This window comes from Podarcis gaigeae (assembly GCF_964106915.1).
Source record: "Podarcis gaigeae genome assembly, chromosome: 14".
Lineage (NCBI taxonomy): Eukaryota > Metazoa > Chordata > Lepidosauria > Squamata > Lacertidae > Podarcis > Podarcis gaigeae.
The window spans coordinates 28,704,673-28,728,971 of record NC_139690.1 but is presented as its reverse complement, the minus strand read 5'-3'; the positions used below and the strand labels follow the sequence as shown (position 1 = coordinate 28,728,971).

General features: G+C 50.6%; 1 protein-coding gene across 1 annotated transcript in view; it reads right to left on the bottom strand.

Moving 5' to 3' along the window:
• Nucleotides 1–24,299, bottom strand: part of IQGAP1 (IQ motif containing GTPase activating protein 1) — a 45,936-nt gene that overhangs the window by 3,755 nt on the left and 17,882 nt on the right. Inside the window, exons 4-34 of the mRNA XM_083713326.1 lie at nucleotides 23,824–23,901; nucleotides 23,431–23,507; nucleotides 22,527–22,594; nucleotides 22,031–22,144; nucleotides 21,515–21,693; nucleotides 20,275–20,365; nucleotides 19,685–19,848; nucleotides 19,167–19,251; nucleotides 18,233–18,396; nucleotides 17,292–17,452; nucleotides 16,654–16,778; nucleotides 15,318–15,481; nucleotides 14,423–14,513; nucleotides 13,844–14,011; nucleotides 13,361–13,506; nucleotides 11,832–12,002; nucleotides 10,927–11,010; nucleotides 9,765–9,836; nucleotides 9,473–9,542; nucleotides 8,749–8,957; nucleotides 7,947–8,102; nucleotides 7,679–7,842; nucleotides 6,696–6,920; nucleotides 5,819–5,959; nucleotides 5,630–5,714; nucleotides 4,020–4,252; nucleotides 3,229–3,361; nucleotides 2,468–2,570; nucleotides 1,983–2,121; nucleotides 456–543; nucleotides 21–233 (exon numbers count right to left, since the gene is read on the bottom strand). Of these exons, the coding sequence (XP_083569452.1) occupies nucleotides 21–233; nucleotides 456–543; nucleotides 1,983–2,121; nucleotides 2,468–2,570; nucleotides 3,229–3,361; nucleotides 4,020–4,252; nucleotides 5,630–5,714; nucleotides 5,819–5,959; nucleotides 6,696–6,920; nucleotides 7,679–7,842; nucleotides 7,947–8,102; nucleotides 8,749–8,957; nucleotides 9,473–9,542; nucleotides 9,765–9,836; nucleotides 10,927–11,010; nucleotides 11,832–12,002; nucleotides 13,361–13,506; nucleotides 13,844–14,011; nucleotides 14,423–14,513; nucleotides 15,318–15,481; nucleotides 16,654–16,778; nucleotides 17,292–17,452; nucleotides 18,233–18,396; nucleotides 19,167–19,251; nucleotides 19,685–19,848; nucleotides 20,275–20,365; nucleotides 21,515–21,693; nucleotides 22,031–22,144; nucleotides 22,527–22,594; nucleotides 23,431–23,507; nucleotides 23,824–23,901 (4,161 nt within the window). The remainder of the gene's footprint in view (nucleotides 1–20; nucleotides 234–455; nucleotides 544–1,982; nucleotides 2,122–2,467; nucleotides 2,571–3,228; nucleotides 3,362–4,019; nucleotides 4,253–5,629; nucleotides 5,715–5,818; nucleotides 5,960–6,695; nucleotides 6,921–7,678; nucleotides 7,843–7,946; nucleotides 8,103–8,748; nucleotides 8,958–9,472; nucleotides 9,543–9,764; nucleotides 9,837–10,926; nucleotides 11,011–11,831; nucleotides 12,003–13,360; nucleotides 13,507–13,843; nucleotides 14,012–14,422; nucleotides 14,514–15,317; nucleotides 15,482–16,653; nucleotides 16,779–17,291; nucleotides 17,453–18,232; nucleotides 18,397–19,166; nucleotides 19,252–19,684; nucleotides 19,849–20,274; nucleotides 20,366–21,514; nucleotides 21,694–22,030; nucleotides 22,145–22,526; nucleotides 22,595–23,430; nucleotides 23,508–23,823; nucleotides 23,902–24,299) is intronic.

The window sequence follows — 24,299 nt, the reverse complement described above, 5'->3', positions numbered from 1 at the left end:
TTTCCCTGGATGCCGCCTACCTTGGCCACATCGTTGATCAGATCCTGGTATCTGTTCTTGGGGTTCACTGTCCCCAGTTCAGTCAGCTTCTTCAGGGCCGATTTTATCTTTTCCTTCTTTTCTTGAAGGCTCAGGTTGCTGTCCTCCTTGACCGCTTTGGATTTCTTCATCTTGTCAGGAGTTTTGGCATCCCGAATGGCTCGCCTCTGCATGGCTCTCTGGTGTTCGGCTTCCTGGGTGGGGATTGGGGTGTCAGAAAGGCTGTTGCAACTGGTCTGTCCTGGTACACACATTCCTGCCCCCCCAACATACACAACCAGAGGCCACTTGCTTGAGCCCTTCTCTTCTTTGGACAGTCAGTCACAGACTGCCGTTCCCCCTGGCCTGCGACACACTCTTGGAGACAGGAAGACTTTGGCGTCTGCTCCAACATGACTACACCTCCTCCCCATTACCTGTTCAGCACTGGCTGGAGTTTCCAGGATCTCAGTCAGTGTCTCTCCTGGCTGGAAGCGGATCACATCCACAATTAAGCGCTTTGTGCTGAAAAGCAAAAGGAAAGGAAGAATCAACGTGCCATCACTGAGCAAGTGCCTGTTGTCTCTTCTGGCACCGTCAGGGAGATACTCAAAAGAGGAAGGAAATCACAGAAACACCCACCCTTGACAACTCACATCTCAGTAGCACAGAAAGCTGCAGATGTTCTTACACATAGCCTTGCCACTCTGATTTATGAACTGTGAACCTGAAGGCTGGGTTACTGTAATGCACTCCAAGCAAGGCTTGTGCAGGGGTTGTAGCTACTGCAAAAGGAGGCCCACACCACTCACTGGGATGCCACATGGAATGCTTATTTCATGTCTCCTGAAGGAGTTGCACTGGCTGCCAATTAGCCCCTGGGCTGGGTTTAAGGTTCTGGTTATGATGTCCAAAACCACTGAAACAGCTTGGGACCAGGTGACTTGAAGGAGTGCCTTCTCCAGTACAGTCCCACTGGTTCCTTATGATTGACTAAGGGAAGCAAGTTGCCTAATCTAGGGTTCCTCAGCATTAAGGAGAATTACAAGTGGGTTAGCCCTGCCACTAGCTGCAAGTCCTGCCTGCTGTCTTCACCACGGGCCTCAGAAGTCTGTTCATAAGATTCTAAGCTCTCCAGCAGCCTGCCTGGATAAAGAGTCCCTTGAGAAAGGGATCTTTCCAAGGAGAACTGGGCAAAGAAAACAAGAAGTCTGAACTGACACATCAGGAATGAGGAATGTACCCCAGCAGCCCTGATATTTAGTAAGTATGTGTATGAATTATTCTGGATTGCATCAAAAGTTTGCATTCCTTATTCAGAAAGCTGTCAATCAATTTCCTCCTGGGAGTTCACACACTGAGCATGATGGCAACACTATCTCTCACTACACCCCTAGTTTCTGAACACAGGAATTTTGTGGACACAGGAATTTCAAGTAATCCTTAATAAAAGTCCAGTGTGCTGCTGAATATTGCAGCAGTTGCTACGTATCAACATGTAGCAAACATGTACAAAGAGATGCGGACTTCTGTACACCTCAAATGGCGTGTACACCACCAAATCTGTGGTGGATGATCAGAACCTTGGGACAACTTTGCCATCCTTTTGAGGGCTCTCCCTCCCTCTGCCTCCTCTTTGATACATGATCATCAAATGGTGGAACCCAACATACTGAGAGCAAGACACATTTTTAGTCATTTCACTTCCCTGAATACTTCTGTTATTTTTGGATGTTGCCATCTTTTGTGTTTTACCTAGAGAACTGTGTAGGGGATTCAGAGTGGAGAGATGCAGGCTCAGAATCTCCACTAAGCCATGAAGCTCACTGATAAGCCTTTGGCTCCCTCCAGCCAGTCAGCCTTTTCTTGAAGCCTGGGCAAATGCTTTGGTGAAATGGGACAACCCCAAGTGCCTTGGATGTGAAAGTGAGAAAGGTTCAGGGGCTGTCATGGCCCCTACTTACTTCAGCAGAATTGTCTTGGCATCCATCTCTGCGTTTTCATCCCCAGGAACATCAAATTTGTTAGTCAGTGTGAGTGAAACTTCTGTCTTGGCCAACATCTCTTTACTGGCTGGGTCATTCACGCTGCCAGATCCCTCTCCTGGGAGAAAAGCAGAGCACAGGAAGAGAGTGTGGTTGTTTGCTTCACTCATTTGGTCTCTTCCCCTATGAAAACTCATTTTTTAAGTAAGTGATTTTAAATGTGTGTGTTCCTGGGTGCCGGCTGTCTCTCTTACCTGGAGGACACTATTTAATCACCTTAGGAACAGCAATGTTGACATGTGTCTGCATAGCTTTGGCTACAGAGGCCTCAATATGCAGGCAGGAGTAAGGCTGGAGGAGAGACATATTAGCCCTGCTTCTGGATTGTTTGTGGCTAGTGTTTTAGCACTCAATCCATACACCTGAGCTATGTTTCTCATTACTAAATCAGAAAAAAAGCTCACCTATCAGAGATTCAATGGTGGACACCTCCCCCAGGTCATCCAGAAGCTCATGAATAGGGTCATTGTGCTCAGGAGCGATGGCATCTTGATGGTCCAAAAGCAGCTAGTTTGTGAGTAACAAAGATTAGGCAGTGGGCTGATAATAATAATAATGATATTATAACAATTTATTATTTATATGCCGCCCATTTGACTGGGTTGCCCCAGACACTCTGGGCAGTTCCCAACAAGAAATAGTTAAAACACAATACAGCAGCGGTTCTCAACCTGTGGGTCGCGACCCCTTTGAGGGTCGAACAACCCTTTCACAGGGGTTGCCTAAGACCAGGTTACCCATGCTACACCATGCTTCAAGACAAAATTTCATTTATTTGTAATTAGAAATAAATATTTGACAATATATAATTATATATTGTTTTTGTGATTAATCACTATGCTTTAATTATGTTCAATTTGTAACAATGAAAATACATCCTGCATATCAGATATTTACATCACAATTCATAACAGTAGCAAAATTAGAGTTATGGAGTAGCAACAAAAACAATTTTATGGTTGGGGGTCACCACAACATGAGGAACTGTATTAAAGGGTCGTGGCATTAGGAAGGTTGAGAACCACTACAGTACAGGATGAATAATAATAATTTGTGTTTGTGATGTTTCTGTCTAGTTTCTGGTATTCTTCAGAAAAACTTTTTTTATTTATACCAAGAGAATAAAGTCTACACCATGACGGTCCTAGATGCAAAAGAATCTTACAGTGTGTGTGTTTATTATTTCTCCAATGGAAATGTAGATCACTGGCTTCGTGAGGGTCACCAAGTCTGAATATTCATCAACATTGAACTTCTCTTGCAGCTCTGGGACTTCACAAGCAGCCTGGAAAAAACGCCTTCAGAAAGGCAAAAGAGAGTTAACCTAATCTGGAAAGTCCCACCCCTGCCACCCCCAACCCAGCTGGTAATGCTTTTCTGCCCCATTTTGGCCAAATAGGTCTTCACAAGCACCATATTTGTCCTCCACCAGGAGATTCTCATCTGGGGCGATTATAACACTTCACATAAGTCACTATGGTGAGCAGTCCCAAGCAGCATCCTTTAAAACTGGAATGCAACACACTGGAGTCACAACAACCTTGGCTTTTAAGTTTGACCACGAAGCACACTCACCCACCCTATTTGGTGAAAGAAAAGATAAAACCAAACTTGTTCTCAAGTGAGTCTCCCCTGCTAAAAATATTTCTGCGTGCCCAATTCTCAGAAAGGAACCTTACTTCCCCAGGTGACAGAACTTTTGGGGAATCTGGTGTTGTGGCTACCTAAATACAAGGGTGTATTTCAGGAGAAATTCCCAAGCAAGGTTGGACTGTGAATTTACGCCAGTCAGCCATGTCTGTGCCATGTCAGAAGCAGGCAACTTCTTGTGGGACTTTACAAGCAAATGTGCCCCCCCACCAGAGAAACAGATCTCCTCCTTCCTATCTGTTCTGAATAATTCACTGTCATTGGCCCCGTCATTCCTTGCTGAAAGTCATTGTCACTCTACTTTACCTGAATTTCTGGTAGGACTGAGAAAGGTACTCGTTGATGATGCCCAGGTGTGCATTGTCCCCCAGGAACATCTTATTGGATGCTGCATGCTGCAACATTTTTGCAATGGAGCCGAGGTTTCGCCGTTGGTCTGTCGTCAACTGTCCTCCAGCTGACAGATCAATGATGTCAAAGGCATCTGGAGCCACAATGGCCGGGTTCATGTAGCGATAGTACAGAAGGTTGCCTACAATCTAGGGAAAGAGTCCTTTGTGACCTCACCTTGTCTGGAGGAAGCCACTTTCACCAATTCTGTCCCCCACCGCCAACCTGCTCAGTTGCACAAAGAGGCAGAGGGGAGGCAATAGGGCTTTAGAAAGGAAAGGAAGCCGCAGGCATTTGGGAGCAGGCAGGCAGGCAGCTGCTGTTTTCCTCACTTTGGAAGAGAATTAGCCACATTGGGAAATGCAGCTGAGATGCGGAAGAAGCCAGGAAGAGCCAGAAACAAGGCAAGGACTTGGCAAACGGAACATCCAGCACAGACGCCCCGGGGCAGATCATTTCTCAGCTCCACTGGGTGGCTACATTAAGCAGGTGCCATTTGTCTGGTTGGAGACTCGCCAGGAAAGAAAGGGAGGGAGGGTTGGCTCCCACGGAAGTGCCTTGGAGCTATAATCTTGCCTCCCCAACAGCCTCAAAAGGCAGTAGTCAAAGAAAGCCACAGGCTAGGAAGTTTTCGCTGCTGGACTATGGGGAATGGGCAGTGATCCATGGGCTAAGGGCTCCCAGCTCTTTCCCCAGAGATACGGAGAAGCCAGGAGTTCACAGGCCACTTTAATGAAAAAGTTGAATGGTTTCAGCTCATTGGCTGCTCTAGCAGCTTCCCCCACCCTGAATTGTGCACTTCCATCCTGACTTTTTGCTGCTACCCTGTGGCCGCTGCAAGCTCCTCCGCTTGCTTCCCACCTAAAGGCATGCTTTAAAAAAAGAATTCACCTGCAGAGAAAGCCTAGATTCGATGCTTCAGTGTGGGAAAGCACAGAACTAGAAGAGAAGAAGAAAACAACAGCATTCAGGTCTCTTTTTTAGAAGAAGGCACAAGATGGCTCTTTATCTTTGAGAGAAACTGCCAGGCACAGGTCACGACAGTCCCCAAAACAGGGCAGACCCACTGGACGGAAAGGCCATCCTCGTGAGTTCTCTCAGGCTTTAAACTTGTATGAGAAGAGAGTGCCACTGACCATCCACCAGAGAGACATCCTTGCTCTTTTGAAAAACATTTTTTGAAAAAAAGTTTATTTGTCTACCTGAAAAGCTCTCTTTTTTTAAAAAAAGGAAAGTGGCACAGGCTGCTGCTGAGACCAAGTGTGACCACTGGCTGCAGCTCTTTAGAGAGAAGGAACAAGCCCAGCAGAGATAGAGAGAGAGAGAGAGAGATGCAGTAGAAGCAGCGAGTCCACCCCCTCTGCTCTCAAAGCAGCCCCCACCACCATGCTCACCTAGGTCGCTGGAGCTGCAAATGTGATTGATAGGTGGTCTGACCAAGAGAGCGCGAAGCAAGTGGAGTGTGTGTGTGTGTGTGTGTGTGTGTGTGTGTGTGTGTGTGTGTTTGAGAAACCCTGCTTCCTCACCTTCAGCAGATCATCCTCACTGGCGTCAGGAAATTTTTCGTGTAGTGAATCTTTCAAGACCTTGGCAATGAAGCGCATGCCGTAGCTGTAGAGGGAGAACAAGGCCGGGAATGAGGAAAGAGGCGGAGAGAAGCTTAGAAGGACCCTCCTCCGCCTGCATCTGCCCGAGGGGCAGCTTTGGACACTCACGGGATTTTCTCCAGGGAGCCGATGATGGCCAGCAGAAACTTGTCGGTGATGGCCCGCATGTTCTTGATGGAGGCATCCAGGCGCGTCTTGACCTCCTCGTGGGCCAGGGCTTGCTCCGGAGTGACGTCGTAAGGCAGCTTACTGTCAAGGGAAAGCCATAGGCAGGTGAGTGGTGGGAAGTGTCGGCTGGAGGGTGCTGCCGCTTGCATCCCCCTCTTAGCCCTCCAGCTTATGCTGGACAGACACAACAAACAGCACATGTGCATAAACAGCCATCTGGATCCTGCCCAGGGGGCACCTGGTGACAGATCAGCCCTATTTGAGGTGGGGGGTGGGGAGAGAGAAAGGCCCGCAGGTATGGGCTCTAAGGGAGTCTTCTGTCCCAATCATCCTTCCCACAGGACGGTGGGTGGCAGGTAGCCCAGAGTGGGGGGGGGGACATAGGGAGTCTAGCAGGAGCTTTGGGTTTTGAGGTCTTTGCCGACATTCCTCTCCTATGTCCATCTGACCCTTGATAAATTCCCCCAAAGCAGAAGGGAGGAATGAATGAAGCAGCTTTCTATATCGCTCTTTACTGAGAACATGGTTTTTAAAAAATGGCTCTAAACCTTTTGCCAGGTTCAGCTCACCTTTGTGTCCTGGAATGACTACATGACCTTTCCTAAGGCCATGACTGTGAGGCCTCCAGGTCTAAACATTTAATCTTATGTATCAGTGAATGGAATCTATTTTTAAAACTTTCGAAGGGAAAAAGGAACTTTTCAGATACAAGCCGCCACAAAACGTGAAAATCCAAATGAGGATGTGTCTCTCTCTCCCCTGAAAAATGTCCAGACCTTTTTTGGCACCTCCTGTGAGCATGAACAGCCCCTCATACCTGGCCTCTCCGGTCTGCGACTCCATCTGGTTGACCCAGGACTTGTAGATGTCCACTGGATCAGTTTTAATATTGAGAGATTTGTCCTCCATGATCTCCTTCACAACCGGTGCCAGGATCTGCCTCAAGGTGTTCTGTCCACGAGCACCACGGTTGAAGCTCACCACCATTTTGATCACTGTGGGGTTTCCCGTCACAATCTCTTGCAGCTGATCCACCTTTGATCTGGAAGAAGGCGAGAAAGGCTTGCTGGAAACACATGTGGATGAAAACCAGCTTACTTTCCCAGCAGAAGATGCTGGTACCCAAGCCCAGAGGGTGGCCTTCCAATTTTCATACTTCTCTTTCATACATTCCTGTTGTTGTTGTTGTTGTTGTTGTTGTTGTTGTCATCCTCCGGTTTTCAGGTCCAGCTTTTGTTTGCAGGTTGTTTCAGAACCTTCAACCAGGAGGAGTTTCCTCCCTGCCTCTCCTATTAGTCAATGGCCGGCCAGCCTCCCACCAAGAGGGAAGCACAAGTACCTCTGTCTGTCTATCTATAGCCAATTTATATACTACCCTTCATCACAAAATCTCAGGGTGGTGCACTTATTCCAATGTGAAAGGGCCCCCCACACCACTATAACTGAGAATGCAAAGTCAGGGGGAAAGCATTTTTTTTCTTTCTGAGTATTTCAATTTAATAGTTTAAATAGCTTCATTGCTCCTCCCCTTACAACCACATGTGAGCATTTACTGCTGACCACATGGCAAACTCATGCCTGGCCTTCCAACTTGGGAGCCAAAGTGACAGCAGGAACCAGAAGCCCAAAGAAAGCTGCCCTCTGTGACAGGTGTCTGGGCTCCACGACTCCCCATGGTAACCAAGAGCTGCACCTCTACTAAAAAAATGAGAGCCCAAAGCGTGGTGAACAGCTGTAGCCTAACAGGTGTCTTTATGCCCCATGCAGCCCCTGAGAGTTAAAGGCTCCCGACCCACGTACTTGATCTCCTCCTGCAGCGCAGTCTTGAAGAGGCGCAGCAACAGGTACTCCTCCCGCTGATTGGAGGCGTAGTTGTACAGCGTGAAGATGACAGAGTCCATGAATTTTGTGGATTTGTTCTGGGGCATTTGGAAAATCAGCTTAGCCAGGTAAGTGGGGTTAGTCTGCAGCGAAACAAGGAGGGGATCATGGAGAGCAGTTCATGGAGAGAAGAGAAGGAGAGAAGACAAAGGGTCACCTCCCGCTACAGCTCCTCCTCTCTCCTCACCTGCAGCAAGTAGAAGAGGTGCTGATAGGCCTCCAGCTTCTCCCGCTTCTCTTTGCTCAGAGCCTTCAAGCCTCCCCTTTGCTTGTTCAACATCATCATGTCCGAGAGCTGCTCCTTATTCTTCTTGGTAAGCTTCTTGCTGTGCGACACGACGTCCTGCAGCGAGGAGGGAAGGGCAGAGGGGAATTCAGAGCCTGTGCTTAGCATCTCATCCTTTCCCTGGGACCCTGGCCTCGTCTCCTGCCGCTGACTCTCCAGGTGGGATGTCGGGGTTGGCCACGAGAATGAACATTTGATCCAAGAGTAGACTTTGGCAGACTTGGAAATACTGGCTAGCACCCTTCTGGCCCTCAAATCCAAGTTTTCCTTACCTGCTGAGCAGTATCAGTAGATCTATCAATCATTGAAATGGAAATATTGGGACAGAAAAAGAACAAAGATGCTTACCAAATCTACATAAGGCAATAGTCAAATTGGGGGATTTGGATATCCCTTGAATTTTTGGGGGCCTCTTATCTTTGCTGATACACAACCTACCATATTTAGAAGTACAGGATACCCCCGACCGTCACGTTATGTGGATGTGGCCATCTTTCTCATCAGCTATACGACAACTGACAGATAACTGATCTGGTCTGGCAGGGAAATTATTGACGAGAGGGAAACTGTTGCTTTATGAGTTCTAACTTTCAGTGACTACTAACGAAAACCTTCAGAGCCCGCCATACACAACTGTGTCCTTGTTGCTTGAGGAGAACTTGGCAAGGGGGATTGCTCCCCTCCCAGACAGCGGGGACTATACCTGCAGCGTGATTTTGTTCTTCACCAGCAAGCCAATTTTTATGTCCATGAGGTTGAGGTCATTCTCCAGCTGCTGATTGGAGCGGATCAAGGTCACGACCTCCTCACGCAGCTTCATCACGTCCAGTTCCTCTTGGAAATCTTGATCGCTCTGATCCAGCAAGTGCACAAACTTCCGGACAACCGCCATCGGGGGGTCTTCAGCATTGACTGTGGAGGGAAAGACGCCAGCCAAGGAATGGTGACAAATGCTGATGGCACAAAAGGAGCAGGCCTTTCATTTATTTTCATGAGAGAATCGCTCTTTCTTGTGTACATAAGAAGCAGACAGACTGAAAGGAAAGAACCCAAACCCCTCCCATTTTGCCCCGTTTTGAAGAGGAGGGAGGGAGTGGGGAGGTCCAAGGAGCCAAGACAGGCTCTCAGCAGAAACAGGACAGGCAAGTGAAGCAATCCACTTCTTAATAAGCTTTGGCGAGGTCACATGCCAAACCCACTTCCATGACCAAAATAGCCAGGGCCGAATATTGCCATGGTTACCTCACAATGCCAGTTACAGAGAAAAAGCTTCCACTGAGTGGCTTTGTCCCCTTATGTCCCCTGTGCGACAACTGGATTGTAGGAAACCAATGAAAAATGGCCGTCCTGCTTGCCACAACAGTCCCTTCTTGGGCAGTTTCAGGACATGACTAGCTGCGTGAGCCTCCCTTCCTGGCAATACTCACTCAGCGTCTTGTAGTCATCGCGAGCTTTATTGGCACGGATGAAGGCCTGGATCTTCACAATGTCATTGATCTAGCCAAGAGACAAAAGCAAACCCTTTGCCATCCTGTCCCATGGCAAGAGCAGCACAGCAGTGCTTCCATCTATGCCCTTCCACCCCTGGATGTCACTGGACTGCAACCTCCACGATCATCATCATGATTGACACCACCATCATCCATTGGCCCTGCTGGTCACCAAGGCTGATGGGAGGGAATCCAGCAATCCCAGGTGCCCCACCTGCAATGCACTTACATGATCCCGGAAGTACTGCAGCCGACCTCGGTACCGTTTCCGGGCCTGGTACATCCTGGTCATGGCTTGAATCTGTGGAAGATGGGAAAATTGAGAATGGGTGCTGAAATAGGTGCTGCACTAAGCTGAGTAGGGGGGAGTGGAGGGAGAATGGGGGCTCTGGGACCTCCTGCTTTCTGGTAGAGAAGGGTAGGTGGAGCCCCTGGCTTTGTATCCTCATCCTGGTTGCACGTGGGTCAGATGAAGCCCCTTCCTTTTCTCTCCTTACAATGCCAGGTGAGGTGACAATCCATGGCTGAGCTTTCCAATCTTGGCTGAAGCACACCATGCACCAGGAGATGCCTTGCATGGGTGTGAGGTGGGAAAGGAGGCTTCAAAGCAGGTGGCCGAGTCATTTCCTAGGAGGTTACTGTGGACACGTTTGGGAAGGAGAAGGCCTGAGTAGTGCTTGGCCCTACCAAGGGGATGTTGTTTTTGTTTTGCCTGCAGGCACCATGGCAGTGAGGAAGAGGGAAGCAGATGGCCGAAAGAGGAACAGGACCTTCTTTTCCTTTCCTTTTTTTTTGCGGGGGGTGGGGGAGAGTGAGAGGTTAACTGAGAGAGGCAAAGCAAGTAGAAGAAGATCAGGCAAAAGGGGATCAGGGCAGACAACCACTGCTAGCCTTTTTCTGGAAGAGACATGGGAATATTGCTGGCCTCTTGTGAGAGGGTGGAGAAGCGAAGCAAGCACAGCCAAAGAGGAGGGGGCATGGCTTGGGGCTTGGTGGAAAGGCCCGGAAGGCTGGATTAGACCCATGGGCCAGAGGATTTCATATCTGGTCTGTTTGAAAGCAGAGGTTGCCAACTCTTTGGGGCTAGTGGGCACATGGGAATTTTGTGGGTGCTGGTTACAAAATGGCTGCTGCGAGGGCATGGCCTAACATAAAATGGCCGCCACATCTAAAAGAGTGTGGAATATTGTTGTCAAGCGTAAATATGTATAAGTGCTATTTTGAGTATGAAGGGGTTAAGACCAGCCACTAGGAGTCCCAGAGGGCTTTGGCGGAGGCAAGGAAGTGGGAGGGGAAGGAGACCACCAGTTTTATCCATCCTGGAAAGACAGAGTAGGTGTGGGGTGGGGTGAGCTCCAATTCCAAAGTGCCTGACCTAGAAAGATAATTACCTTCACCGCTTCATCCTTGTGGGCCTCCAAGTACTTCAGGCGGTCTTGATAGGCCTTTCGCTGCTTGTAGCCACGCCACTGAGACTGAAACCAAACCCAACACCAGGTTAGAGGCCTCCTTTGCCTGACTGCAACATCTCCTGTATGCTTCTACACCCCCCACTTCCCTCCAGTCTGCACCCCAAAACTGATCACAGCTGGGGACAGCCACTGCTTCTCTTTGCTCAGCTGCTGGACCAAAAACAGCCTCTAGTGAAAGCCAAACCACCTCAAAACAAGGGACTCTGAACAGAAACAGTGCCAAGGAGCCATGGCACTGTAATGAGCAGCAAACAGGATCTGGGCTTTCAGCAGCATGGCCAGCTCTCTCCAAAGAGCCTCTCTCACCCAGATTTGAAAACAAGGAACCAAAATATCCACCACCCTTGCAACAGATCCCCTGGGGGAGCTTAAAGCTTAAAAAACCTCACTCCCCTACCCCAGCAGGAAAGACCAAAAAAACTCTTCCAAGCCAATGCTGGGCTGTTCTCCTGCATGATTTGGTTGGGGCGAAAGAAGCAGGTACTTAGGGGGGCTGCATGGCCCATTGCTTAGCTGCCCATCACTCTGGCATCAGAACTGGGCTCCTCCAATTCTCCACAGCCGTGAGATACAGCCTGCGGAACATGGTATCCCCAGCCAGCAACCGCAAACAACAGAATGAGAACAAAAGAGTTGACTGTGGGTAGCTTGAAAAAGTCCAGCCAACAGACCAAAGGAAGCTTTGCCAAGTGGGTACCGCCACAGACCAGCCACATTACACATCCCTGACCCAGAGTTCCCTACCCTCAATGCCCACCCCCGGCAGCTCTTTGCTTTCTCTCCCCAAGTTCTCCCTGCCCTCCCACCACCAGTTCCCCCTGTACCTGGATGCAGGTGATGGCAGGAACTTGCTTCTTCAAGAAACGCATCCGGCCACTGAACTCCTGGCGGACAAGGTAGCCGCGGCAACAGGCCTGCAGCCTGGTAATCAGGTTCTCGTTGGCCAGCCAGAGCTGCTCTCGGTTGTACGCGGCGGTGACGGCAGAGATGGAGCTCTAGATCCCCATTGGCCCGGGGAAAGGCAGCGGGGGGGGGGGGGAGGAAAAAGGCTGCACTCAGCACCTGGCCAAAAGGCAACCAATACCCATCCTTGCCCCAGAGGCAGGTCCCTCAACTCAGGGTGACCCAAGAGAACGGCCTTCATGGTGGAAGGAGTTGCTGCCTCTGATGGGCTGTCAGGTGCTCCCTGCATCACCTCAGGGAGTGTTTATTCACTCTACCTTCAGGGACCTTTACTTTGCCTTTGCTGCCCTTTTGCCACTGTGTAGGGGTACTAAAAGGTAAAGGAACCCCTGACTATTAGGTCCAGTTGTGACCGACTCTGGGGTTGCGACACTCATCTCGCTTTATTGGCCAAGGGAGCCAGCGTACAGCTTCTGGATCATGTGGCCAGCATGACTAAGCCGCTTCTGGCGAACCAGAGCAGCGCACAGAAACACCGTTTACCTTCCCGCCAGAGTGGTACCTATTTATCTACTTGCACTTTGATGTGCTTTCGAACTGCTAGGTTGGCAGGAGTATGGACCGAGCAACGGGAGCTCACCCCGTCGCAGGGATTCGAACCACCAACCTTCTGATCGGCAAGTCCTAGGCTCTGTGGTTTAACCCACAGCGCCTCCCGCGTCCCTTGTGTAGGGGTACTACCAGGTTTTAATGTCATTTTAATATTTTGCTGATATAATTGTATTTTATGGTTTTTATCTGGAACGTAAACCATTATTATTATTATTATTATTATTATTATTATTATTAATAATGATGAAGCACCTGAAGTTTATGCCATAATACATTTCTTAGTGTTTAAGGTACTACGAGGCTATTCTTTTTGCTGCAACTATCTTATATAGCTACTACCTTACAATTTTCCAGGCATTGTACCAAGATTAGAAAAGCAGGCTGTGCCCACAGGCTTACAATCTAATAGACTTGGCACAAAAGGAAAGTGGGATGGGGAGGGAGAAGGGAAACCAGCAAACTTAAGACCCATTGCTCAAGTTACATAATAGCTTTTATAATGAGCAGCTGGAAGGGAGGGGAAGAACCAAATAGCAGGTGGTATTCCTGCCAAGTCAAGGAAGTGGGTCCCACTTCTCCACTCCTATCATAGTTCTGTTTTAAAGAAATAGCGAGAAAAAATCTTGCAGCAGAAGCACCCAAACTGCCCCCTGAAGTCATAAAGGGCCTTGCACATGTCAGTGACTGAGCAAAGGAAATCAAGGATCACTTGAGAGGGGGCAAAGCAAACCTGATACCCCGTGATGACACCCCTCCCTTGCACTGACCAGGTCAAGAGGCACTTGGCCCTGATTTGGTGGTGCTGAGGACTAGAGGAGGTGGCACATGTTCAACATACCTGGATATCCTCCCGGGAGAGCTGTGTGTTGTTTGGCACAAATCCTCCCTGGGGCTCTTCCCAGCTTCCTTCTTTGGTCCTCAGGCTATGGTAATAATGGTAGCCTCCCTTCACCCAGTGCTTCACCCACTCACTGCCGTTGTCTCCTGGAAGAAATGGGATGTCGTGGGGAGGGGGACAAAGAAGCCCTTTTTCTCTGCCTCCGTGAGGAGGAACCGTGGGGCTCTGTGGCACAATGTGTGCAGACACTGCCAGGCAAGTACTCTGGTAGGAGCAAAGTGGGGAGCGGAGGCAAAGCTGGCCTGGATTGTAATGGCTAAAATGGCCACTGTTTCTTTAATGTGAATAAAACCTTTTTTTGCTTTTTACAAACACTGACATGGATGGCCAAAGACAGCCTAGCTGTCAACACAGCCTCTCCCCTCCGCCAGTCCAGGCCCATACAGACCACAGCCCCCATTCCTCTCCAGCCCCCGCCTTCACCTGCTGCCAGTTTCGTCCTCTTGACGTCCGCCAGCTCCTGCTGGTAAGTGTCTGCACACTCTGGGGTCACGCCATACAGCCCTACGTCAGCTGAACGCAGGCAACCCAGGGTTACCCCAACATCTCCTTGGTCCACTGCCTCGTTGATGGCCAGGATCCCTAAGGCAACTGAGATAAAAGCAAGAGAAGCCCTTGCAACCTCTGCAGAGACACAGGCCAAAACGCAGGGAGAGGGTAGAGGAGAGTCTGAGCGGCCACAAAAATAAACGTCTCCACCTCCATTATTCTGCCCGGACACTGAGGTCCAGTGCCGAGGGCCTTCTGGCGGTTCCCTCGCTGCCAGAAGCCAAGTTACAGAGACATCCTTGATCCCTAGGGCTAAAATGACCCCAATGCCAGTTGGGTATTAGGAAGCAGGCTTCTGGGAAGTGTGACCAAGAGAAATGCCAGTGTCCAAACAAACAGAACCTGCTTCCCACCCCACTGGCATGGTTGCATCTTTAGATGGGAACAGAGATTGGCAGCTTCCCCCCCCCAACCCCCCCCCCCCCCCGCTGAAAAGACGACAGGGAGACTCACAGCGCTGGGCTTCCTCTGTGTCCCTGTTTGCCTGGAGAACACCCCCCTGGATTTCATCCAGCCAGAGGACAGCTGTTTCATCCCGAGTTTCCTGAAAGCAAAGCAAAGCAAGGTTCATCCCCAGCAGAGAAACTGAAGCCAAACCGAAGAGAGGATGTCATACCGAGCGGAGGGGCAAAAGGCCTGCTTTGCCTCTCAATTTTCCCAGCCCACTCCAGTCTCAGCCAGTCCAATTTAGAAATGCTAGATGACTGGCGTGCAAAGCAACATTTGCCTCCACCTACAGACTGGCTCAGTTTTAAACTAAAATCCATTTAGCTAAATGGTACACAGTCCAGCTTGCCTCTGATGAAGCACTGATGAAGAGTGAAATACTCTCTTTGAAAGGGATGGTGGCAGCTCCTACCATTATCCCTGACCATCGGCCTTGCTGGAAGTTGGAGTCCAACGGTATCCTGAGGGCACCATATTGGCTACCCCTTGCTCTAAGTGGGTGGAAGGAGATTGGCCGGGTCTCTGCCTCCCCTTCCCTCAGAGAACCAGAAATTTTCCTGATGGGCCAAACGAGACTCAACAGAAGCTCATGAACATAAAGGGGGCTGGGGACAAGCAATGCTATTAATAAACATCAACATTGCATACAAGTATCTTATTGATGGGCCAAAGAGGACCCCAAAGCTGTGGCAGAAGTTGCATACCTTGACAGTGCACAGACAGGAGGCCACTCAAAGGCCCCTGAGAGCCAACAGAGGCATCACGGCCATCCTCCCTGGGCGTCGAAGGACGGCCCAGGTTATCTGGCCTGACCCCGCTAAAGTATGGGGCTGTGGAACACTCCCAGTCAGACAGTGAAAACCTCCCCACCCCTGGATGCAGGGAGGGATGCCCAACACACCTGAGCTTTCTCCCTCTTGGTGCGGAGCAGCACATCTTGGTAATGCTGTGCTACTTTGGGGGTGACCCCCTCCAGCTTTGCTGCAGGAATCTGCAGTGCCTGCAAGGTCTTCCTCGCATCTCCTTCATCCAAAGCCTCATTGATGAGCCCGATTGCCAAGATCCCTGGAGCAAACAGGACAGAAAGGAAGGATGAAGGCAGGGGGATCTCTAGGGGCACATGAGGCACCCTCCCCCGGTAGGCCTTCTGCTCCTGCTCTCTGCTGGCCCACACACTGCAACTGTTAGGCCAGGCACCTGAGGACAAGGCCAGGAAAGGAAGGGAAAAGCACTCCCCAGTTTACTGAAAGGGCTGAGGGAGCAGCCAGGGTTGACTGGGAGAGCTCACAGAGGGGAGCAGGCAGGGAGGGCTGACTTTGCCGTTTTCCCCCTCTAAAGGCTTATATGCCACCCTTTAGGGAAACGACTTTCCCAAGGTTGCTTTCATGCGGTATTAAAATATAAAACAAATTACAAAAGTAATATACTAGCCCTAAATATGAATTTATAGAACTATAGAAGACGATGTTAAAACCATACACCAGCCATAAAAACCCTAATCGGACTGGCTGAGTTCAAGGCAGCTAAAGCCTGACAAGGCCTCTGGCATCTTGTTCCTCAGAGCAACGGAAGCACCTGCTGAACACAAGAGATGCTGGACAGTGGAGGAACTGCCTCCCTCTGATGAGACCCACTTCGCCCTTGCTGACGTTCCCGGGCTGAAGGAGGTCCTCCCATTCTCCTGCCCCTGAGGAGGAGGAGCACCGTCTCCTCCCTCAAGGGAGACACTGACCTCACCCTAACAGAGGCCGAGTGCACAGGGAAGACAAGATGGGCCAGACTTTCGACAGCACATCCTGGCATGCTGTCTTGCCTGGTTAGCATCCCAAGTGTTTGGGGTTGCACCGTGTTATTTTCAGCCCACAACTTCCTGTTGATCTGATACTTTTATAGATAAGGCAACCACCTGACGAACCTATGACAGTCTGGGCTAGAAAACTGCCTTGCGTGGCCACCAATTGAACTAGACATTGGCCACGCAAAAGACACACACTCCACCTCTGAATATGCCCTTCTGTGCTTTGCTGCCTTCACATCCATTCCCAGAATGGCGCCTTGATTTCACCAGTGATCTCAGGCTCGCTAAGAAGTCCTGCGCACCCAGTCATGGCACCAACAGGACCAAAGCAAGGCTTTCGGATCCCAAGCCACCAACTAGCCCTGATGGGGCTTGGACGGAGGCTTGGGCAACAAGGGCGTCCCCCCCAGGAAGCTTCCACACCCTGAGAGCCACTTACGCTCATGCTCTTCATGCACTGCCACGTTCACCCGGTCAACGCACGACTGGATGTCATTCCAGGTGATGAACTCTGCCCCTTCGCTCCGTGCCTGACTCTTCAGCTTCAGCAAGTCCTCAATGTATCTGCCGAGAGTCAAGACAGCACATGTCAAGGGGCTGGCCACTGAAAGAACAAAACATGAAGACACAGGCAAAGCCACAGGAGATGAAGGAAGTGGAAGGCCTGCACAAAAGGCACCATTCCCAGTGGCAATGATCTGGAGCACATGAATGCAAAGGGGTTTGCCTGCAGGAAACCCTTCAAGGCCTGCTCCCCTGGCCTAACCCTGAGGGTCCAAAAGCCAGAGCCTCAAAAGGGGCTCTCACAGGCCAGAAGTGTCCAATCACTATTTCTACCCCACTTCCTGGAAACCACTTGTCACTTCCTTCCTACTGGCCATTGGAGGCGCTGTTGGGCCCTCTGGTCCATCCCCAGAGCCTCCACTTGGGACTCAGAGGACTCTGGATCACGATGCCAGAGGGCCTAACAGGTCCCATTTCCTTCATCTCTTCCCATTTCAGCCATCAGCAGCACTTGGCCCTTCTCAATAGAGAAAGGCTGGTGGGTGTGTTGTGGAGGGAGGTGGGGGGTCTGACCTCTGGGAGTTTTCATCCTCGACATTTGTCAGACCCGTCACTGAGCTGCTCAGCTGCTTCCAGACCATGTTGACATCCCCGGAGTCCAGAGCTCGGTTGATGAGGGCCACTGAAGAGAGCATCTCCACAGCCACCGACAGTTCTGGGTGTGTGAGGTGACCCTGAGGAGACAGAGAAAGAGGACCATGCTGACCACACAAAGTGGGGAAAGGGAGCCTGGGAAGGGAGGCCAGGACTGCAAGGCCTCAGGGGGGATGGTACTGGCTAAACTCCACTGGCAGAATGTCCGGGGGGGGGGGAGGGATCTGGGTCCAGGTCAACAATTTCAAGGTTCTTATCATTTCTTCCTCTCTCTGAGCAAAAGAAGCATTCTGCAATATCCCTGGAAGGCCAGGCTGAAAGCCTGACCTGGAGGGATCTACTTGTGCACATTAAGTAGACACGGACAAGAGGAAAAAGTGCAGATCACATCGGCCAAAGTAGCAGAGGTATTTCAGAAGCAAATGGTAGGAGAAAACCTCAGCACCACACACACCCCGCCGCACCGCCAAGTTCAGCCAGCCAGCCAAGCAGCGCTCCTGCCCCCGGGGCCAGGCACAGCCAAGCACAGCTTGATCCACCTTCCCCAAATGCTCATCCCAGCATGAAGTCCCAACGATGCTGCAGGAGGAGAGAAGGATGAAGGTGCCCCTGGGAGGCAGAGTGGCCGGCATGCTTGTGAATGTAGCTCATGGAAGAGCTTCTTGTCAAGTTCACATCCGGCACGGGTCATGTTCCTCACTGCATACACATGCAGTAGGGAGCCACAGCCAGCTCCTTGACTCATGGTGGAAAACATGCATTTCTCACGGATGCACACAGCCCTGGCAGGAATGCCCAAACAATGTCTCACAAGGGCACCTTAAAAGCAAGCCATCAGCAAAAGCCTTCAAGGGACTTACGTCCGGACTCTGCTGCTGCAGGGTGGCCAGTTCCTTCTGGTACAGCTCAGCAGCAAACGGGTAGACTGGAGGCAGCTGGGCCTCGGGGTTCATCAGTTCCACCACTGTCTTCTCAGCGAGGCCGTTGCGGATGGCTGTGTTGATCCTCCCCACAGCTGCCAATCCTGAGAGCCCATGGAGAGAGGATGAAGCTTTTGCTCCCCTGGAGGCTCCTGGGCGTACCAGCATTTCCAGGAGCAAGCCAGGTGCACCAAGAAGAATAACAGTGATGACATGTTGCTGACCCCCGAGAGCAACTCCTAGGGAGGATGCCAGGCTGACCTGCTTCTTCCTCTTCCAAATGGACAGAGGTGAAAAGAGGATCTGGCTGCTTCAAGCAGCGGACAGCAAAGCACCATGCCTTCCCCTCACAAGGAAACTGTCCACTTCAACCACAGCAGAGCCCAATGCAACAGGTTCCTTTGGGGCTGCAGGACTGCTTTTTTCACAACAGGGACAATGCTTCACCTGAGGTTCCTCCCTCAGGGAGTGATGTAGTGGGAGGGAAGGACTTGACCCCACCCAGCAGTGCCAGTACATCCCAAGGGAAAGATGCCCAAGGGCACCTGGGCCACAGGGGAGGGGAAATGGAAGGGTGTGCCAGCCACAGCCGCATTAAACAAATGAAAGTTGAAAAAGATGAGGAGGGGATTAATAAAGAAAGCAAGAGTGAGATGGTGTGTTCTTAATGGGAGGGAAAGTGAAGCTGGGGAAGGTTGCTCTCACAGCAGTCACAAGAAAACTGGGTGGGAGGACAGCCCCCAGCTTCAGAACCTGCAGGAAGGGAGGGCGGAGGGCTGAAGAGAGGACTTGCTTTCCAGTTGAAGCACAAGAAAGGCCTGCCCTGTCCAGCTGCAAAACCCAAACTGCAGGGGCCCCACGGAGGAAATCTTACTCTGCTGGTACTGCTGAGCCATGCCGTTTGCCACGTCCACCCCGGCCTGCAGCTCCTCCTTCTGCAAGGGCCCAGCTCTGCCGGCCTGAGGGGGGAAAGAGTAGACCTGTCTGTGCTGCTTCCAACAGCCCCAGCAGGTCCAGAACCTCCCTTTATTTCCTTTCTGCTGACCCCCTTATTCATGACCGGGAAAGTGGAGGAGGCGGCAGCAGCATTCTGTGCAACGCCTCCCACAATTCCCAGCGCTTGGCCGAACATGGAGAGCAGCAGCTGGGCAGTATCTCAAAGCAGAACAGGAAGTTTGCTCTTGGAGAAGAGACCATGAATAGGTCAGGCCAACCGGATTAGGAAGCCAGTGGCCAATGCTGAACAAAAACTTAATAGTTGCTCAGGGCCACCATGTATTCACGGGGTCTGTGTTGTTGGTCCTTAAGACATCCTGGGTGCCAACTGCACACCAGCGGAAGGAGCTCCTTGCAAGGCAGGCGCCAGGACCACCCACCTGCTGGCTCCCCTACCTCCAGCTTCTGCTGCTTGTCCCTCAGAAGCTGCTTCAGGTACCAGTCGCTGTTCTCCGGCCGCAGCCCCCGGAGACCCAAGGCTGCCGATGACAGGACAGCGTACAATGCGGCAGGGTCTCCTTGGTCCAGAATCAGGTCGATCTTGGACAAGGCCGAGTGGGCTGAGGAGAGAGAGAAAGAGAAGCAAAGCTGGATGCAGCTGGCCTTGGGAAGGCCTCCTCAGGAGGGCTTCTTCACCTCCAACCCCCCCATGCAGAACCCCAAATGCTCCCCATGCCTGAGATGTCCCAGAGCACAACAGAAGGTTCTAGAAGCCAATGGGGGAGGGAGTGGCAATATGGACAGAGGATGGTCTCTCCTGGCACTTTGCCTCCCCCATCCTGCTGCTTACTCCCAGCTAAGTCTCTAGTTCGGCATTTCAAACACATTCATGAGGCAAATGGAGCCCACATAGAAGGATGGTGTTGGAGAGTAGTTTTTTGGGGGGGAATCCAGAGATGGGATTTTCTGCTTCCTAAAGGAGCTTCTTGGGCAAAGAGTGTCTCATAAAGGGGCCAGGAGGGCTAGGATGGGGATGATGGGCTTACTGTTGACTTTGTTGACGTTGCCCTGGATCTCTGCTTGAGTCAGCAGCTCTTCATACACGTCCCTTTCCCTTTCCATATCCTCAGAGGCAATCTGAAGGAAGAAGGGAGAAAACAGCAGTCAGGACAGGAGCACCTCCTTAGAGCTGCCTTTGGGGGTGGCAGCAAAAGCTTCCAAGGCGCTGGCATGGGGCTAAACAGGTTGACGGATGCACTAGACCCACATGGAGACACTGCTGCAAGGGCCTCTAGGCCTTTCTCCCCACTGCCCAAAAGCAGGAAGGCGCTTGGAGACTCAACACCGAGTTCCTGCAGTGAAAGGGAACATTCCCTGTCCGTCCCCCCATCCTTCTCCCAGACCAAGCAGCACTGCCAGAGGCACATTCCCAAACAACTAGCAAGAAATGACTGAAGCATGTTGTGCAAGCCACGTGGCTGCAAGGCAATACCAGCTTTCAGAGCCGTATCCCAACGCTGCAAACGTGTATTCAATCAATCTACTGCAGTGTCAGGGAGCATTTCTAAACTGAAGGCTGCATTCCTATCTGGGCAATCTTCCAGAGGCCACATACCAGCAGTGCACAGGGCCAGAGGCAAAAGTGGGTGGAGCAACTGATGCAAATTTCACCTCTGCACAGTTCACAGTAGGCTAGTTACTACACAAACCTAGAGTTTGCATTGCCAGACATCAAGCGCACCTCCTACCAGACAAAAACACTCAAGGAGAGTAAACTGGACTGGGGAGGCATGTAGCTTAGGAGGGGGGGTGGCCTGGGGGAGTAACAATGTACAGTAATCACACTTTCCTTACTGCTTTGAGCTTTATAGGAAAAGTTGTGTGTTAACTATCACAGTCTGGTTTAAAGACAGACAGACAGAAATTCAGCTTAGGTCACTTTCCTGCCAAGTTCCATGCAAGTCCTGATTCCTAGCCAAAGAGACTTTTCCTATTTTAATTCAAATGTGGCATGTGCATCGGCAGGTCCTGGCACTGCACTCATTCAAGCACATGCCCTGGAGAGGTGCAAGAGAAGAGCAGGGCACAGCAAGCCTTTCCTCCCCACAAGACAGAGCTATCACCTTGTGGCAAGCCTGATCTACCCTGAGGCAGCTGTGGGTCGAAGCCATCAAAGCAATCTCTCCAGCTGCAGGTCTAAGCACTTCCACAATATGGAGCAGAAAGTGCCACGTGCAAACCTCATAGAGGTTTGGGTCATTCGGCAGTATAAAAAATAAACTCTACCTTGTTCCGTGCATTTTCTGTCTTGTCCCGCTTCGCCTGGTACAGGGTGCTCTGGTAGGTGGGCGCAAGGGGCTCTTCCAGATTCACCAACATGGCATTGGGGTTCCTCATTGCCGCAAACGTTTCAACAGGAATCTGGCGGTCGATGGCGTCGTTGATTGCAATCACAGCAGCATGCACTGGAGAGAACACCAGGCACAGGCTCTGGTCAGTCACAGCCCCTGGAGATGCTCAACCCCACAAGCCCAAGCCCCTTCCTTTTCTTGGGAGGAGAACGTGGGCACTTGGGCAGAGAACAGGAGCTCTGGCAGCACAACACTGGCAAGCACCCGTGGCTGCAAAAGAGGTGCTCATCTCAGAAGGCAACCTCCAGGCCCTGCATGATATAAAACCTTTGCCACTTTTACAGACCGAATCCCTTCCATCATATTTAATTCTTCCAATAGATTATGTCTCCATGGCAATGCTCTATCTCATACGACCAACCCGAAAAGGGTGAAACCCATTTCCCCTTACGTGCTGCTTCATCCACAGAGAGCTCGTTGGCCAAAATCCCACCAATCTTTCCAAAGGCAGGCATCTGAATCCCATACTTCTCCAGCTCGAGCCTCATGTTGCTGATTTCCTCCTCTGGAATAGCACAATGGAAAAGGACCAGCAGGTGAGCCCCAGGATATGCCCATCTGCCCTTTTGAACACCTGGTAAAGGCAGGCAGCCAGCCAAGGGTTCAACAAGAAGGCAGCCAGGTATTTCCCCATCTCCTTCCCCCCTGCCATCCACAAATCCCAGTGACAGGTCCAGCCACTGCTGGTGGAGGAGATAGCACCTGGGAAGGCCCCCACTCGAGAACGGCAAGGCCTGCTCCAAGTCTGGGGTTTGATCTTTAGCAGAAAGCAAAGGGAGGCTCTGCTGTCCAACCCAACAGCCAGATAGTGCCCTTTCTAAAAACAAAAACTCGAGACACTTCCTCCATGGCCGACCCAAGGACAGGAAGGCAGGAGCTCCCCTCACCTGTGAAGTCCACTTTGCCATACAGGTCTTGAATCTGCGGGGCCAATCCCAACTTGAAAAGGTACAAACTGAGGAAAAATAAAGGACGATCAGGCAGTGGGGGGGGGAGGAGTTCGTTTGTTCTTTCTCTTGCTTTTATTATGCATTTTGAGTTTTTGTACTGCTTTTATGCTGTGAACCTCCTGAGATCTTCAGATGAAGGGCGGTATACAAATTCAATAAATAATAAAATAATAATAATAAAACCTCCTGGAGGAGATTAAAGGAGAAGCCACAGAAATGCTGTTTGAAGGAAATTTTTGGGATCTCTTCCTCTTATGACTTTTAGATTCAAGTTGCCTCTTGCCCTTAAGTCTTCTGCACATAGAAGATCCCGCCCCCCTGCCAGAACAGGGCAAATTAGAAGCAGGGAGACTCCCGAAATTCCCAAGAATAAATAGCTTCTTACCATGGCAGAAACGGGGGGGGGGGGAATTGTTCTGTGGGGGGCAGGATTAATCACCCATCCATGCTGATGTTAGCACAACCAATTCAGGACCAAGGCAGAAAAAGTTTAATTTCTTTTCTGGCCACCCTAGAAACTAATACTGTATACTGTTAGCGTTAGCATGTTCAGTTTTCCAGGCAGGAACTATGGGTGCGTGGTTTAATTTTTGATAGAATCAACAAACATAATGTAAGCCCAGATGGGGTTTAAGTAGGCAGTTGAAAAGAATGCATTTCCTTGCCAACAAAGCAAGGAAAGTGAGAATTGACTGATTCTGCTGGGAAGCAGACTGTTGGTGCCCGTTACCTTTCTAAGAGACAGAGAGAAAGAGAAAGGGGCAGACAGGCAAGGATGTTTCTTCCAGCCTCAAAACATCATCTGTTGTATCGCCTCACCTGCGCCCCTCTGTGTGATTACCTGAGTGCGTGAATGCAGTAGATGCAGCGTGGCATGTTCTTCCGGTCATAGATGTCTGTTGTTTCTGGGTAAAAAATCTGAACGCAAAGAGAAAAGGGCTCACTGATTCCTCCACATGCTTGGCAGAGCAAAACAGAGCTTACTCCACTGTGCCCACAAGCTCAGTCCTTTTGTGGGGAGGGGGGAAGAGGGAGAAGAGAGGGGGCACTCTGCAGCACCCCAAGGAAGAGTTGGCAGGAGGGAGAAACATGACGACTATGCCAAGAACCTGGAGTGAAGAGGTAAAGTGGTTTGGAGTGCTCCGGTCTTGGTTCCCATGTGCCTATTTCTTCTGCCAACACCTCACCCCCCACCTTCAAAGACTCCTTCCGTTCCCAGTCCAGGCAAAGTTACCTTGGGGAGGCCAATCTCTGCCATTGCATTCAGCCACTGAATCACGTTGTCTGTATGCCGGAAGTGGAGGCCCGTAGCCTGAAACGCAGAGGAAAAAGCGGGAGATGTGAAGGAAGGTGCATTGTAAGTTTCTTTAAAACTGCTTTTGGTATTGTGTTTTAGTATTGTAACCTGCCCTGAGACCTTAGGGTGAAGGGCAGGTAATAAGTAAATAAATAAAACAACGGAGAAGCATCATGCACGCAGGCAGACTGTGTTCAGGTGGATCAGCCCCCTTCACCCCAGAAGCCAGGGATTTGGGGTGGGGGTGGGAGTCGTGTTAACACATTTCTGTGCAAAAGCTGCCACCTGAGCCTCACCATAGCTGCAAGGGCCTTCAGAAAGCATCCCATGCTCTCCTCTAAGGAAGACTTTTTGCAATCAACAAACAAAACTGAGACTATTCACATACTTTCTTATTGCTAGTGAAAAGCCAT